Below are 14,920 nucleotides of genomic sequence, written 5' to 3'. Positions count from 1 at the left end.
TACGAACTTTCTACAATTTTGACCTTATACGCCACCTAAATGTTTCTATTGACTGTATAGTAATGCGTTACCTAATTACGATTAATTCATTATTTTCCGAATAGATTGTCATTGTATAGAATATATCATATAATCATTGTGACCTGTTAACTTTAGATAGTTTGTAAGTGGCTCATTAGCTTCCATTCTTAGACTCTATGGAAATGTTCTGCTTAGCTCTTACTGTTACCAGAATTGACTCCATCTAATTACAATGAACATGATTTTGATTGTATCGACTAAGGAATAAAAACTAATTACGAATATCTATATAAAAGTACCAACTTTGACGCCTTTTGCAAATTGTATAAAACCATTTAGTTTAAAGACAAAGGAACAATAAGACAAGGAAGATAATTCCTTTTTTTTTTTGAAATTGTTTTTGTCTTTACAATTTGTGGTAACCATCCGGACCAATGGTAGAAAATCAACTTCAATTCGAATATTTGTACCACAAGACATCCGTTACCAATTTACAAGTTCACGCAAACTTTCCTCTATAAATGTTTGTTTTGATTGATCATAGAAACATTTTTAATCAGAACGGCAGATGCAATATAATTATAGAGACTGTGGTATAACTGCGGTGCACACGAGAGGCATATTGTGTGGTTTTACATGGTAAACAAACAAACTTTCGTTGCTTTCGTTACACCCGAAAGATCCTCTTTTAGATGTTATCGCTATTTTTTTTAAATGACGCTTCTTCTGAAAACGTTCCAAGTATTCTTCTAGAAACCAAACATGATGTAAAACTTCTACATAAACATAAACCAGATTTTCTGTGAGAAGTGCACAAATAGCAATTTTCCTGTAAACAGTTTACATAAAAACACTTCTGTGTGCTATGTAAACTGAAATAAAAGTTTAGCAAAGGTCCTTCTGAGGTTAATAGAAAACAAGACGATGCACACCGGCGCACGGTATCTTTGTGCTGATTGATTGATGAGCAATAAGAAAACAAAAACCAAACTTACAAACCAGTCTCAGGTAAGAATTATAAATACTGTTTCTCATTATGATTTACAGAATCGGTACGCCTCTGGCTGTTTCATATAATCAGTCAATTTTACTCTATTGGCTTTAAAAGAGAAGCAATATTGGATAAACAAATCAAAGCACATAGAAATGTTTCTAAACAAAACAATATACGCGAGGTGGTATTTACCATTATTAAAAAGAAAGATTTCTGAGAAGAAAAAATGGAGAAAATGGAGAAATATTGAATCATTACAGTGATAGTTTTCTTCAAAGACTTTGCTCTTATAGTATCTATTAGCATCAGTGCGAGTTGATATAAACATGTCGAATAAAACCACAGTTTAATTGATGAATATAAGTTGTGTGGTTTGCTTTAAATTCATATTTTAACGTGCGTAATATGTAGTTCGCCCGGTAGTGTGTTAACTTTTCTGTCCGGACGCTATAGCACACTACGTTCTAATAGCACATCAAAGGAATTATCCTCAACAACGTTGTATTTTAATCAAGATAATTCTGCACGTTTGCTAAATCGAAAGCGGCGTCATTCTCCAAATAACTTAGAATAACGTCTGGACCCAGTATACGGAAAGGAAAATCATCCTGCATGATGTAAATGACAATTCAATTGTACATATATAAACATGGCAACAAAAGTTTCTTTCTAAGAATAAAATGTGATTATAAAAATGGTGACACTGAACTTATTCTAGTTAATTCCTTCAAATCCGCTTGAAAAAGTTATTTAAAAAATCTTTAAATATTAAATTGTTTGCGTCGATTCTTTTCATACATGCAACCGCTATGGAACGACACTAAGGGAACATTGTTTTTGTAACAGAAGTTCCTTGTGAAGATTTTTCAAACAGTCAGCCTACTTGCAAAGATGGACTTGCTCATCATAGGCGATGTTAATTTAGGTAATGCTAAATGTCCTAAAGCTATCTTCATCTGGCATCGTTTACTGTAAATAATTTATAACCTATCCATCAAATATATTATGCAAGGTAATCAAACATCACTCTAGCTGTATGTATCTTTAGTAATGTTTTATCTGAGATGCCTCACTTATTACATTTTGTGTGTTTAGTGTATTTTTATATGTTTCATTTATTAATGTAACACTAATAAAAATAAAACTACTGCTGTTTTTAAGGAGATGCAAATACTTCAATATCTTATCTTTTTATTTTTTTAATATGTTTTTATAGTGTCTAAAACAGACAACTTGTTACTACATATTTATGAACTACTTTTATAATTCAAAATCTTAATTTAAACTTTCCAAAATAAGATAGCATAATTTATGTCTTCCTTTGAGGCTACGAAAGCTTATGTAACAGCAATTACAACATATTTTAGACAAGACAGGTGTTTCGAAAATTCAAGGTAGATTTTTTAAAGGTAGATTCCAAGTTTCTTGGTTTGCATCTGCGCTTTATACGAAAAAGTGCTGACTCGCATACTATGCTGAATTCTTTTTCCTTTTAGTGTAGTCGATTTACTAAATAACAATTGAAAAAAAAACTGAATTTTTACTTGTTTTGAACAAAGACAAACACTACAAACAAGTGACTGAGTATTTGACAGAAAGGAAATGTTTCATATTGCACAGTATTGTTCCACATTGCACATACTTGCAGATTATCTTCAGTGCACCTCCGGCTGTAATTACTTAGTTCCATTCTCCCTGCTGTTTAAACATCGGCATATTTTCCTGAACTTATGAAAGCACATAGAGCGAAATGTTCCTAGACATACAAAGTACACGATAGGATTTGCCATATTATTGATCACAAACGTCCTCAGGAAAAACGTGTAAGCAACAACGCCTGCAGGTGACAGTTCCCTCAAAATCTGAGGTCTTAAAGCGTTCATTAACATGAGTACAAGATGAGGTAGAAAAGCTAAAATAAACACAACTGTCACAATAAACAACATTTTTGTTATTTCTTTAGTAAACCTATTTTGAGCTTGTATGTATCTTTCATTTGCTTGTGCTGACAGCAAGTTTCTTTGCGATTTGTGAATACCTTCCTGAGAATTGTCAAGATTAATATTCTTTACAGCAGTAAAATCAGCAGTGTTTGTTACATCCCTCTCTAAACATTCTTGCGTATTTCTTGCCTCTACTTTTGCTGCTTCTCCTTTAATGCTTTTATCGTCCTCCCTTCTTAAATTTGTCATAACAAAAATTTTTGAGTTTGATGGCGGTCTGCTGGCTCCATTTCGTTGTGCATCTACAATGACAATAAAAGTTGTCAGAAAACTTCCAAAAAATCAACAGAAAAGCCATAAACGTGTTATATCATTTACGGAAAACGAATTTATACAACAACTGTGAACGACTGTATTTACTATCGGTTGTATGCTGTGCACAAAGGATGAGTCGATATAAATGAGAAAAAAAGACATGTGAGAAAAAGGTCAGATTGCTCTGACATCGGCAAGTCTGAACCAGCGTGGAACTTTTTCGGTCTCAACTGAATTTAAGAGTAAGTTTTGGTTAAATTCCATTCGAGACTGACCATCAATACATAATGAAAAGTTACTTGAGAATAGTCATTACCGTAACATTTAATTTGAACATGTAGTTAATATATATAAATGCCGCGACTAAAATATCTTGTGAACATGTGGCAAGATAGACAAGAACAAGTCTTTGGTTTGTCCCAACATCATAAAAGGCATCATGCTTGGGGGTATATCTTGTGAATATGTGGCCAGATAGATAAAAAGAAGTATTTTGCCTGTCCCGACATCATAAAAGTCATCAGGCATGGGGTGGGGAGGTGGAGGGGGCGGAGGCTGCACTTGACTGTCAAAAATTTAATAATGACTTTTCGTAGGACTTAATTTACGAACATCGTTATTTCAAAGATACTCATTCATAAGAGAAGATGATAGTAAGGGGACCCAAAATAAATTGCTAGTCTTTCTGAAACTAGAGTTTTTCATCTGGCCTAAAATATAGTTGTTTCCGGTATCCCGATCTACCCTAAATTTTTGGCCCGACCCTAAATGTTTTTATAGTCTTGGAGAATTTTTTTCAACTCTAAGTTATGCTTTAAACAGGGTCAGTGATGTTAGTTAACAACTTACTGATGCTGTAAAGATCATTTTTACACAGATATAATTTCAGAAACTTCCCACTTAATAAAAAAAAATTACCGACCTACCTAACCTAATTTTTTGAGCATGTTACTGGAAACAAACATTTTTTACGCCTCTGCTATAAGAGAAAAATGTCTGAAACTTGTGCCCTCGCGTGGCATAACACTTCTAAGGTAATATGACACTTCAGCTGCCTTCATGTTGTATTCCGATGTATAGATAATAACCTGTTAAACTTCAAAGCTTTTATGCACTCTCATGGCTCTCTCATTAGATATGGCATTTTAAACCTTCACACTGTACCCTGATGTAATAACAGAGTAATATATCTCGAATATGTGAACTCGATCAACGTTCTTATTTGATATGAAATTTAAGTCTCAAATATGTGCCTTTGCATTGTTTTCTCGTATTTTGAGATACATTAAAGACTCAAATAGATGGCGTGAGTATGTCCTCATATCATTTTTAGATTCAAAATAGATCTTACGTTCCCTCAAAATTTCCTTTGTTATATGACGTTTAGTCTGACATAGACTGTCTGGCATTGCGTTGTTATGTGATTCTAAGTCGCACCTACATGCCCTTGCGTTTATACTTGTTTTTTTTCTAATATACATATTTTAGCTTCATATATGGGCCTCCGTGGCCAAATGGTTAAGGTTGCTGTCTTGAAATCACTTGCCTCTCACCGATGTGGGTTTCAACCTCACTCGGGTCTTGAATTCTTCATGTGAGGAAGCCATTCAGCTGGATTACGGAAGGTCGGTGCTTCTACGTTATTGCTATTGATGTCATTTGCATGAAACCAACCCTTTTTCCCGTCTTCAGCCACAATAGCAGAATCTGGTAATATTGATATTGAGTAACTAAAGAACAAACAGAGGTGCAATTGCTTAAAAATGAAATGAAATAAAATGATCGCAAAAATTTAGACATAACTGAAATAACATAACTTTCTTGCAGTTTTACATATAATAGAGGACATTGCACGGGTAAATATTTGATGATAAGAGGAGAACAAGAGGCGACGAGTTAAAAATAATGGGAGGTATTATGCCATAAATTTATGGCTTAACAGGTCATATCACATAAGAAGGCTACTCTAGGGCATCCATCTATATTTGAGGTATACAGAGTACATATATTTTAGGCTTAAAATGTCGAGTTAAAACAGAGCCTACATACTATCCTCAAAGTGATACATGTGATTGCAATGCGAGAACACATATATGAAGGTATTTTGGGGTGTGTGTGTGTGGGGGAGGGGGGGGGGGGGTGAAGGTGGCGACTTTCCAGCTTCGATAGTGGAGTAAGACCCCAGATGTCCCTCCGTGCATTATTTCATTATGAGCGGGCACCTGGGTAGAACCACAAAGTACGCAGTTGTAGACAAGGAAAAAAGGGGTCAAGTTTTGCTTGTATATAACCAAAACAAACATTTGAAATCAGTTTTGACTTTTTGCTGGGATTAACCTGACGAGGATTTACTCTGTCCTGTAACTAAGATGATGTTGGGATTAAAAGTAAAGTTATATTACTGAACAGTAAGGTAAAATGTGTGTTCTGAAAGCTACAATCAGAACGAACAATAATTAATATTGCAAATTTTAGAGGCATGCTGTATGTTTTACAAATAGAAATAAAATAAGTAAAATATATTTACCGTTACATCTCAATGATTTGAATGTGTGCTCGTAAACAAACGTTTTGTGCCATCGTAATGTCCTCCATATTCGTATGTAAAATATACACATCGTGAAAAACGAAATTAAGCAGAGTAAAAGTTGAAAAAGGAAGTACAGTTTCGGTAAATACGAAGATTTGTATCTCTGGTCTATAAAGCATTCCACACCAGTTACATTTTGCACTCCAGTGTCTACATCCGCGTCCCCGAAAACAAATAGTGCGGGAACAGCTACTATACATGCGGATATTACTGCAAGAAGACATATAATGTTGACTCTTTTGTAACTCAGTTGATGCAGATCCATAAAACAGATTTTTTTGTATCTTTCATAAGAAATTGCTAGAAATATCAAGGCGGCACTAACACTGACAAAAACGTGAAGAAACCTTGACCAACTACAGAGGATCTCTGACGGCGATATGTACGGATACAACATGCTGATGATGATGAGTGCCGGCTTGCCCACCAAACACGCCAGCAAATCCATCCATCCAAGCCAAACAATGAAACTCTTGTATGTAGATGACTTGTAATTCGTGTAGATAATTAACACTAATATATTTCCGAATACACCGACGCACATAAATATTGATATAAGCACAATGGTTGGAATATGAAGTTTAACGAGCGTAGCATTCAATTCCTCTATGGTGACGTTACTGTTAAGGTCATTTCTCCACTCTTTTGGAATAGTTGGATACATTTTAATCTTTATATCATATTTCAACACGTTAAGTTTTTAACTGTTCATAGTTTATACATGTGAATATTTAAACGTTCTTAGCATAATGCATCACTTCTTGTTTAAACCAAACATTCACAGTTAAATGCAGTTCAATTAGAAATAAAATCAGGAGAAACAAAATAGTTCGACATTATACATCATCTGCATTCCTTTAATCTTTTGTTGATTTTAGATGAATGTTTTTTCTGAGACCTGCAATGCAAAATAGTTTTTTTAGAAACCTAATTGCATTCATCCATGCAATATGTGACACTATATCAAATAAATTGTGCATATTATATGAAAGAAAATGAGCCACAACTGAGCCAAAAAGAGAAAATCAGAGCCGGCCGATATGAAAAAAAAAATCGATTTAAAAAGAAAAAACAAGACGAAAACATCATTCAAGCTTTTTAATTGGTTAAGCTGAGGAGGTCAATATGGCTTATTATTAATCAATTGATTTCACATTGCCCTTATCATGTGTCATCTAGCAGTCTGCTAATACGAACTACCTCGGATAATTACAAGGTAAGTATGAAATTATCTGATTTATAGCATTAAAATGCTTATTCTGTTTCTTATCTTAAACCTTGAAATATCCGGTTTGCAAATCAGTGTAAGTCTTGTGAAACAGATCGTAAAAACAGATCTTGAAAACATAGGCGCACTGTAACATCAATTATAAAAAATCAACTATTTTGTAAGTCAGAGAAAATTACTGATATATTCCACGTTAAAACGAATCAATTGAACATTGTAATCACTATTCTGTGCAAACGTTATTAACGTTTTGAAAACAGACTTGCTGCTGGGATATTGCGAGATGCGTTTTATAGTTTGTAGCAATCGATTAGCAGTCACTAGAAATAAATTAATCTACATCACCTCAAATAATTCAAAGCACCTCTTTCATACGCAACTCTGTGTGCGTTCGTGCGTGAGTTTTGTTGTTGTTGTTGTTTTGTGACAAAAATATTTTAAAAGTGGCTTTAATGAAACCTATAGACATTATTGTTGTTACTTTTCTTGATAAAGTTCCCCCAGAAGTGTTTCAAAGGTAAAGAAAATTTTAAATGTTGTGCAAAACTAGCCTTCTGCTTCTACATGTTTTAAGAATTCTTAAGACTGGATAGTCCGTCTTTTCTTATTTACCAATGTCTGATATACAATTTATACATGAAATTGTTTTGTTTTTTTTCATAATATCTGTGAAAAGGTTGCTTTATACATAATGTACTACAATAATGTTGATTATTGTAATAAATTATACGGTCATATTAAATAATTAAGAACGTAATATAACATACATAATGTATGTAGAATAAACATGTAAAAATAATTAAACCTAATACAGGCCTATAATGAGCTGTATTACTGAGAAATCTCAAGTGTTTTCAACGAATGTAATGAATCATTTTAACACTTACTTTTAGTATACTCTTGATTTTACATGTATGTTTGTACGCAATATCAACATTTGTAAAAGAGTAAAGATATACGCAGAGAAAGATAGACCCGGAATGCGAAACTTACCATTTCATACTAGATTGTAGCCATACATATAGGTCCAGAAATACCTATTCCTTTATGCTACCACTTGACTGCTACATTTATCAAAAAATATCACACACACAAAATCTTAAGTCCTCTCAAAACAAACTTTAAAATACTTCATATTTCTCCCTGTTAAATTTTAAGACACACACTGTTAAGATTGATAAAATTCCATAATCGTCTTCCTTTAACGGGTAAAAAACACACACGAACAGTCAGACTTTTCAAATTGTTTGTATAAAAAAGGTTTAAAATAATATAATGTACAACTAGTGTTTTAACCACACGATAATGTGATTTTAATTAACACGATATGTCCATCAAGGAAGTAAACTTAAAAATCATTTAAGTGATCAAATTAATATCCGTTATGTAAAACCTTGATTTCAACGTATAATGTTGATAAGCAAATAAAATCATGTTGCGAATGGTTATTAGTATTTCTATATTTGTACTCGGTACGCATGCTTGTCTTAAGTGGTTTTATGTTAAACCTTTGTATAAGAAGTTATTGGGAAATAGCATGTACACTTTCACATAGTTAAATAAAGAACAACCTCATTATTTCAAGTAGCAAGGAAGTGGATTATATTTTTCACCTGTACTTTATATTATGAGCGAGCCACAGGTAAATGTGTCAAATCTAGTGTTAACCAGTACAGATATATGTATACTGCCTCCAACCAATCTGCGTAATTATTTATATTTTCATATTTCAACAATGTGCGTTTGTAGTTGTACATACTGATATGTACCACTTCTGTGTTTTTCTAAATTTGTTTTGAGTTGAAATGAATCCGTCTATCTTTTTGTCTATCTACCTTAAAATGTGAAATACATGCACACATACTACAGGCCATAACTCTTGAACACCGGTAATAAGTACGTGAAATAAACGCATATGATCGTAACTTAGAACAAGTCATACTTTATTATTACATATACAATGAATCTAACTATTATGAAATAAACAATAATTTTAAGACATATACACTTTATGTATTCCCTATTGATCGCGGCCGGGCCGCGATCATATTGAATAGGTGAAGTTTATGCGCGCTGGGGAAAATATTTCATGATGGACCTGTGAATTCTTTACTTATGGGTGAAACAGGTCTCATAAGCGTAAATACGACTAGCTTCTACTGATTATAAAACATACCGTACGATTTGTTGTGAATTAACTGTTGTTGTACTTTTAGTAGTTCAACCGCCACCCTTGTTTAAGAGCAACATTTAAAAAACACGTTTTTTTTTTTCATCCTCAAGTAATAAGTAAGTAGACTCGCCCAGTTTAATCAATAGCCCACAATTGATCGACCCCTCTGGTACAGTATTTAGACGCATAATCTAACTCTATACATAGAGCGCCTACTTCACCCGATTTACATCGGAACATTTTCACGCATTTCGGGCTTTATCGTATGTTTAACATGGGATTTTTGAACCGTCCAAAGATGTTGGAAATGTTTGTCCCATTGTTGTTGTTGTTTTTTTTAATAAAAATGTTACTGCTTTCATTGTCTACCACTTTTTTTTCCACCCTTGCCTGAAAAAAACAGTAATGAGTTTGTACACTGTAAACAGAAAGCATGATATGTCACCATGCACGGATCCAGACGGGGGGGGGGGAGGACCGGGGGTCCGGACCCCCTCTGGAAAATCTTTAAAAAAGGAAAGAAGACAAGAAGGAAAGAAAATGTGTTTCGAAAAAGGCAACATTAGGACTGCATGTAAAGTATATGCAGCTGCTGCTACATACGACCCCGACATAATTCATATTATTTATCTAAAAGAAACTAAGAATTTTACCTTCGACAAGCAAGCTTGATTTTATCATTTTCCCAAATTTAACAGGTTAGTCCATAAAACTGTCCCAGAATGCAAATCAAAGGCCTGAATGGCCTGAGTCGGCTAATGATTGATGTACTGACAGTATAGTCTACCAGTTTCAGTTTGTTTTAAGTTTTTTTCTTAAAATTTCATAACACAGCTCGATATTTACCCAAAATATTATATCCGGATACGATTACACTTTTCTCCAGTTTGAACAATATATTTTACAAATTGTGATGATACGAAGACATTTAGCAGCAATTGGCAGTATCTGACATTGAAGTTTACGGTTAAATTACCTCTTATTTAAATCTTTTCATAAAAAAGTTGTTTCGTTTCGCCAAACATGAGTTGAGTCATAGAAACATAGACGATCTACTTTCGATTTCAAAAACTACAAGAAAATACAATTTAATGTTTCGCCGATTTGTTTATTTCTCGAAAAATAAGAATTAAAATCATTTTTAATATCAGTAGTAACTAAACAAATCAGTAAGAGCTTCTTCTTCCGATAATTTATCCGTTTACTGACTGCAAAATTCAACCCACGCAAAGTTTATAGAAATCATACGATGCGTGTTTACGTTCAATGTGGGAGAATTAAGGCTGATTGGCTATGTTACCTAACGCATCCCATTCTCGCATACCAGAGGTCTACCGTGGTTCCCCGGTTCGTCTCGGGATTTTGACGAACATCTGATGGATGAGAATGAACGCATCCAGACGATTCAGATTTTGTTTTTAAAAAAGCATTGTGTGCGTTTCTGTAATTTTATTATACGTTTTTATACGCTTAGAAATTATTAGAAATGCGTATTTGCATTATTTCTATACGTAATTTACGCTAATACGCATCTTATCTGGAGCCCTGCTGGAACTATTTTTTGTCTTTCGCTGGATGTTACCCAAGCTTTGTAAGCCTGCGCAATTCTTAAAATGCACATTTATGCTTAATGAGTTACATTCGAGAATTGCACAATTACAAGTCATAAATATGACAGATTACATCGTATATTGGTCATAGCAAAGGGAATTGACGCAACTTAACTTCATTCATGCAGTGAACTGTTTGAAGTTTGAGAAATCTAATGGAACTACATCCCTTCACTGTGTTATTTGGTCCGTTTAGAGAATCGTTGGATAGCAAGGACTCGTCAAAAGGCTTTCAGCCTTTAGCCGACTCAAAAATGAAGTGCTAAATTTCAAAATTTCCAGAGCGGGGGGGGGGGGGGGGGGGGGGGGGGGGGACAGGGGATCGGACCCCCTCTGAGAAAATTGGCTGTGTCCGTGCATGGTCACTATACCTGTCCAGTACTGGACATTATGGTAAACGCTTCTTTCCTGCACAAATGACAATTTTGCAACTTCTGTCCGGTTTGTACAAATTTCTGGCCGCGATAAACCATTTGACTTGTAAATGTTTCATGGACATACTTTTGCCAATCCGCTGTTTTAAGTACGTGGAGAACCATACTATGTCGTATCTTATTTCTGTAGTATAAGAAACATTATAATTGGTCGGAAATGAAGAAATATATACATTCTAATATCAAGCCGGGTGTAAATCGATCTTGAAAGTAGTTTACAAAAGGTTGTCAAAAAATCAATCTTCCACATAGTAACCGAAAGGTAGTCAAAATTCGATCTTGCACATAGTTTACAAAAGGTGATCGAAATTCGATCTTGCACGTAGTTAACAAAACGTGGTAAAATTCGATCAAGTGTGCAATTGTTAAAAGGTGATCAAAATACAATCTTATGTGTAGTTAACCAAATGTGGTCAGTATTTGAGCTTGCAGGTTAATTATCAACTGTGATTTATCGCTATACAGATACGACAGTATGAGATGACGTCATCGACAATTTTTCCATGTCTCGTCAGAAAAGTAATTCTCAGCTCATCAACAAATCATGTTTATTTTTGCCAAGGAAAGCTATCTGTCTAACAGCAACTTTAAATCGACATGCTTGAATTTGGATGCTCTGTTGTAGAGCCTTTTCGCGTCAAGGAATTTATTGGGCAAGACATATTCAGCTTACAAAATCCGCAGCAGTTTCAAAATGAACTGATGTCAGTATTTCATGTTTGCGTCTAGGCTTGTACTTGTCGTAGAAATCGACCCGTCCTTGATTCCTGTGTTGTACATTGAAATTATAGGGCCCCTGTATACTTTGTAAACTAGAATTCCACTTTAGTCGGTATACAGGTGTGATGCGAAAATGTCATCACTTTTCATAAAGAGATGCAATTAAATCAGGTCTGTGACTATCATTTGAACCAAATTATGCAGAAGACTTAAAAAAGACTTTCTACAGAGGTCATAATTTCTTTGCTCTGTATGGCATATATTTTGATTTTTTATTACCTATTTTGATGTGAACCATTGCTAAGCTTTCAAAAAATATGTTTCACTATGTTTATTGTATCTTATATATATTTTTCAGATGGTATCAACTGTTAAACAACACCAACACATGTAGCTTTCCAATATAGCCACAATGTTTAAACTAGAAATGTGTCCATGGGACACAGATGCCCCCACTATATTACAAAGGACACAAATTTTTTCCTAGGTCAGGAGCCATAACTCCTACAATACTGAATGAATCCGGACGCGAAACCCCAAGTGCACAACTGCACATGCTGACCAACATTCCTGTAAACTTTGGTGACTCTAGGTCAAATAAGTTTGGAGCTACGCGCGACACAACATTAAAATGACCAATTTTTAACTAAGTCGGGGGCCATAACTCCTACACGACTGAATGAATCCGGACGCGAAACCCCAGATGCACAACTGCACATGCTGACCAACATTCCTGTAAACTTTGGTGACTCTAGGTCAAACACTTTTGGAGTTTCGTGCGACACAACATTAAAATGACCAACGTTTTACTAAGTCAGGGGCCATAACTCCTACACGACGGAATGAATCCGGACGCGAAACCCCAGGTGCATAACTACACATGCTGACCAACATTCCTGTAAAGTTTTGTGACTCTACGTCAAATACTTTTGGAGCTAGGCGCGACACAAATTCTCGGAAGGACGGACGGGGACAAGGGCAAATATGCCGCCCCCCCCCCCCCCCCCCCCCCACGCGCAAAAAAAAGTGGGGGCATAATAAAAGTTTTAGTTTTAACTCTAAGAATTACAAATAAACAATTCCCTTGAAACTGGGCATATTGTAAATCAATTACGAATTAAATGTATGAGTGAAACGAAGTAAACAAAACTCTTCCTGCCAGAAATTTAATTAAAAAAAAGTGACCACGCAGATTCGTGTGCAATGATATTGCTTTTTTCGATAGACCAAAATCAAAATGGAACAAAATCAGACGAAAACTGAAAACTGAAATAATATATAAAAAAAAACTTTATCATTTCATAATATATAGGCAGACAAATATTGCTTATTCAAACTATTATTAAAATGACTAAGTAGTTTGTAGCAAGCAAAGGTGTACATTTTACAGTTTATGTTTCGCTGTATATTGGTATATTTATTGCAACGTCGGTATACATCGTTCTTTAAACACCGGCATATCAGGCTAAATAGATCAAATGCTCCAAAACACCTAGGATTTGATTTATTATCGAGAGCAAATTATTTGAGGAATAAAAGTATAAGTAATAGCACCTGCATGTGTTTAACAGTCTCGGAATTTTACGATCAGAATATCTGGAAATTCATCAAGTGCTGTCAGATACGTGGTAAACAAACACGTGGGTATATAAATAACTTGTTAAATGTTTATAACCGTGTCGTGTAACCAAGAACAACACTGTAGAAAACACTGAAAATCGTGTGTAAGAAAATGCCTCTGAAGCAAAGAACGCAACCAAGCAAAATAATAGCAGACACGGTTTAATTGTGTCTGTAAGTGAAAGGTTATGAAAAGTGCATGACCTCTCATGCCCCTGACACAAACTCACACGTAATTCGATTACAGTAAAATTTAGTGCTCTCCGTTATAAAAAAAAAGAAAATATAACAACACTGAGACCACTTACGAGGAGAGCTTTTAAAGCCGCCACACGGCATTTAAAGACTGCTGTTGTAATAGTTGATGATCCTTTTGAAGCATAGACTACTACAAAGTAAAGTGATAGCAGACTTGGTTTTGTTTTTCTTCTTCAAAACAAACTAGGTTTCCCGGAGAACAAACTACTTTTGAATTAGAAGGAATAGCTTACTACAGGTGTTGTTAAAGTAAATTGTGTTGTATGCATTCCAGTATATTTCAATGGAAGATAGTTATAACCCGTCCGTTGAAATATGAAGCCTGTTATAATTGATATATTATCTCCAAGTAGTTCTTGTTCACTCTATTTCTATCTTTGGTTATATTGTTTTCTAATTCGGCTTTCAGACTTTTTACATTTGATATGAGCTGTATTTTGTATCTTTAACAGATTATTAAAATGTAATATTCGTGAAACTATATTTGTTAATTAAATACTTTACACATGTAAATAGCTGTCAGAAAGTTTAGTTATTTAAAATCGACGAACTGTTATAACAACTATCATATTTGAAAATCAACTCTTCCTTTTTATTTTAGATAGAAAGCTACCAAGATAACTGTATATTTCATTTCACATCATGGTATACATGCAAAAGCTAAATTGTCTATGTGCAATTACAAAAACAAAACGTTTTTCGACTCAAAGTAATATGCTGAGTTTGCTGGGTTTGAAAATATTACAAAGAGAGAAATTTCGTGAACAGTTGGTCCTTGGAGATCATTTTTTCAATTATCACATGCGCCGTCAACTTATGAATAATTCACTTTGAAATATACCGGAAGAAATAATTCTATATGATATTCTGGTGGTTATATTCACATGCAGAGTATTTTCCTCACAGGATAGAATTATACGCCGGTTATATCACTAGAATTAATGTCAGAACCTTAAACTAATTCCAACATAAAGTTTTATAGATGATTTACAATTTTAGTTACGTATGCAATAC

General features: G+C 34.3%; 1 protein-coding gene across 1 annotated transcript; it reads right to left on the bottom strand.

Moving 5' to 3' along the window:
- Positions 1 to 2,520: 2,520 nt before the first annotated feature.
- On the bottom strand, positions 2,521 to 8,551 carry LOC123539900 (uncharacterized). The gene is made up of 3 exons (XM_053526967.1): positions 8,085 to 8,551; positions 5,801 to 6,761; positions 2,521 to 3,260 (listed from the first exon to the last, which is right to left on the bottom strand). Exons 2-3 carry the CDS (start codon positions 6,525 to 6,527, stop codon positions 2,692 to 2,694), a joined length of 1,296 nt encoding a protein of 431 aa, XP_053382942.1. The 5' UTR covers positions 6,528 to 6,761; positions 8,085 to 8,551; the 3' UTR covers positions 2,521 to 2,691.
- Positions 8,552 to 14,920: the final 6,369 nt, after the last annotated feature.

Source organism: Mercenaria mercenaria, chromosome 16, assembly GCF_021730395.1.
Source record: "Mercenaria mercenaria strain notata chromosome 16, MADL_Memer_1, whole genome shotgun sequence".
Classification (NCBI taxonomy): Eukaryota; Metazoa; Mollusca; class Bivalvia; order Venerida; family Veneridae; genus Mercenaria; species Mercenaria mercenaria.
Note: the sequence above shows the minus strand (reverse complement) of the source record. Positions and strands in the feature narration are given on the sequence as shown.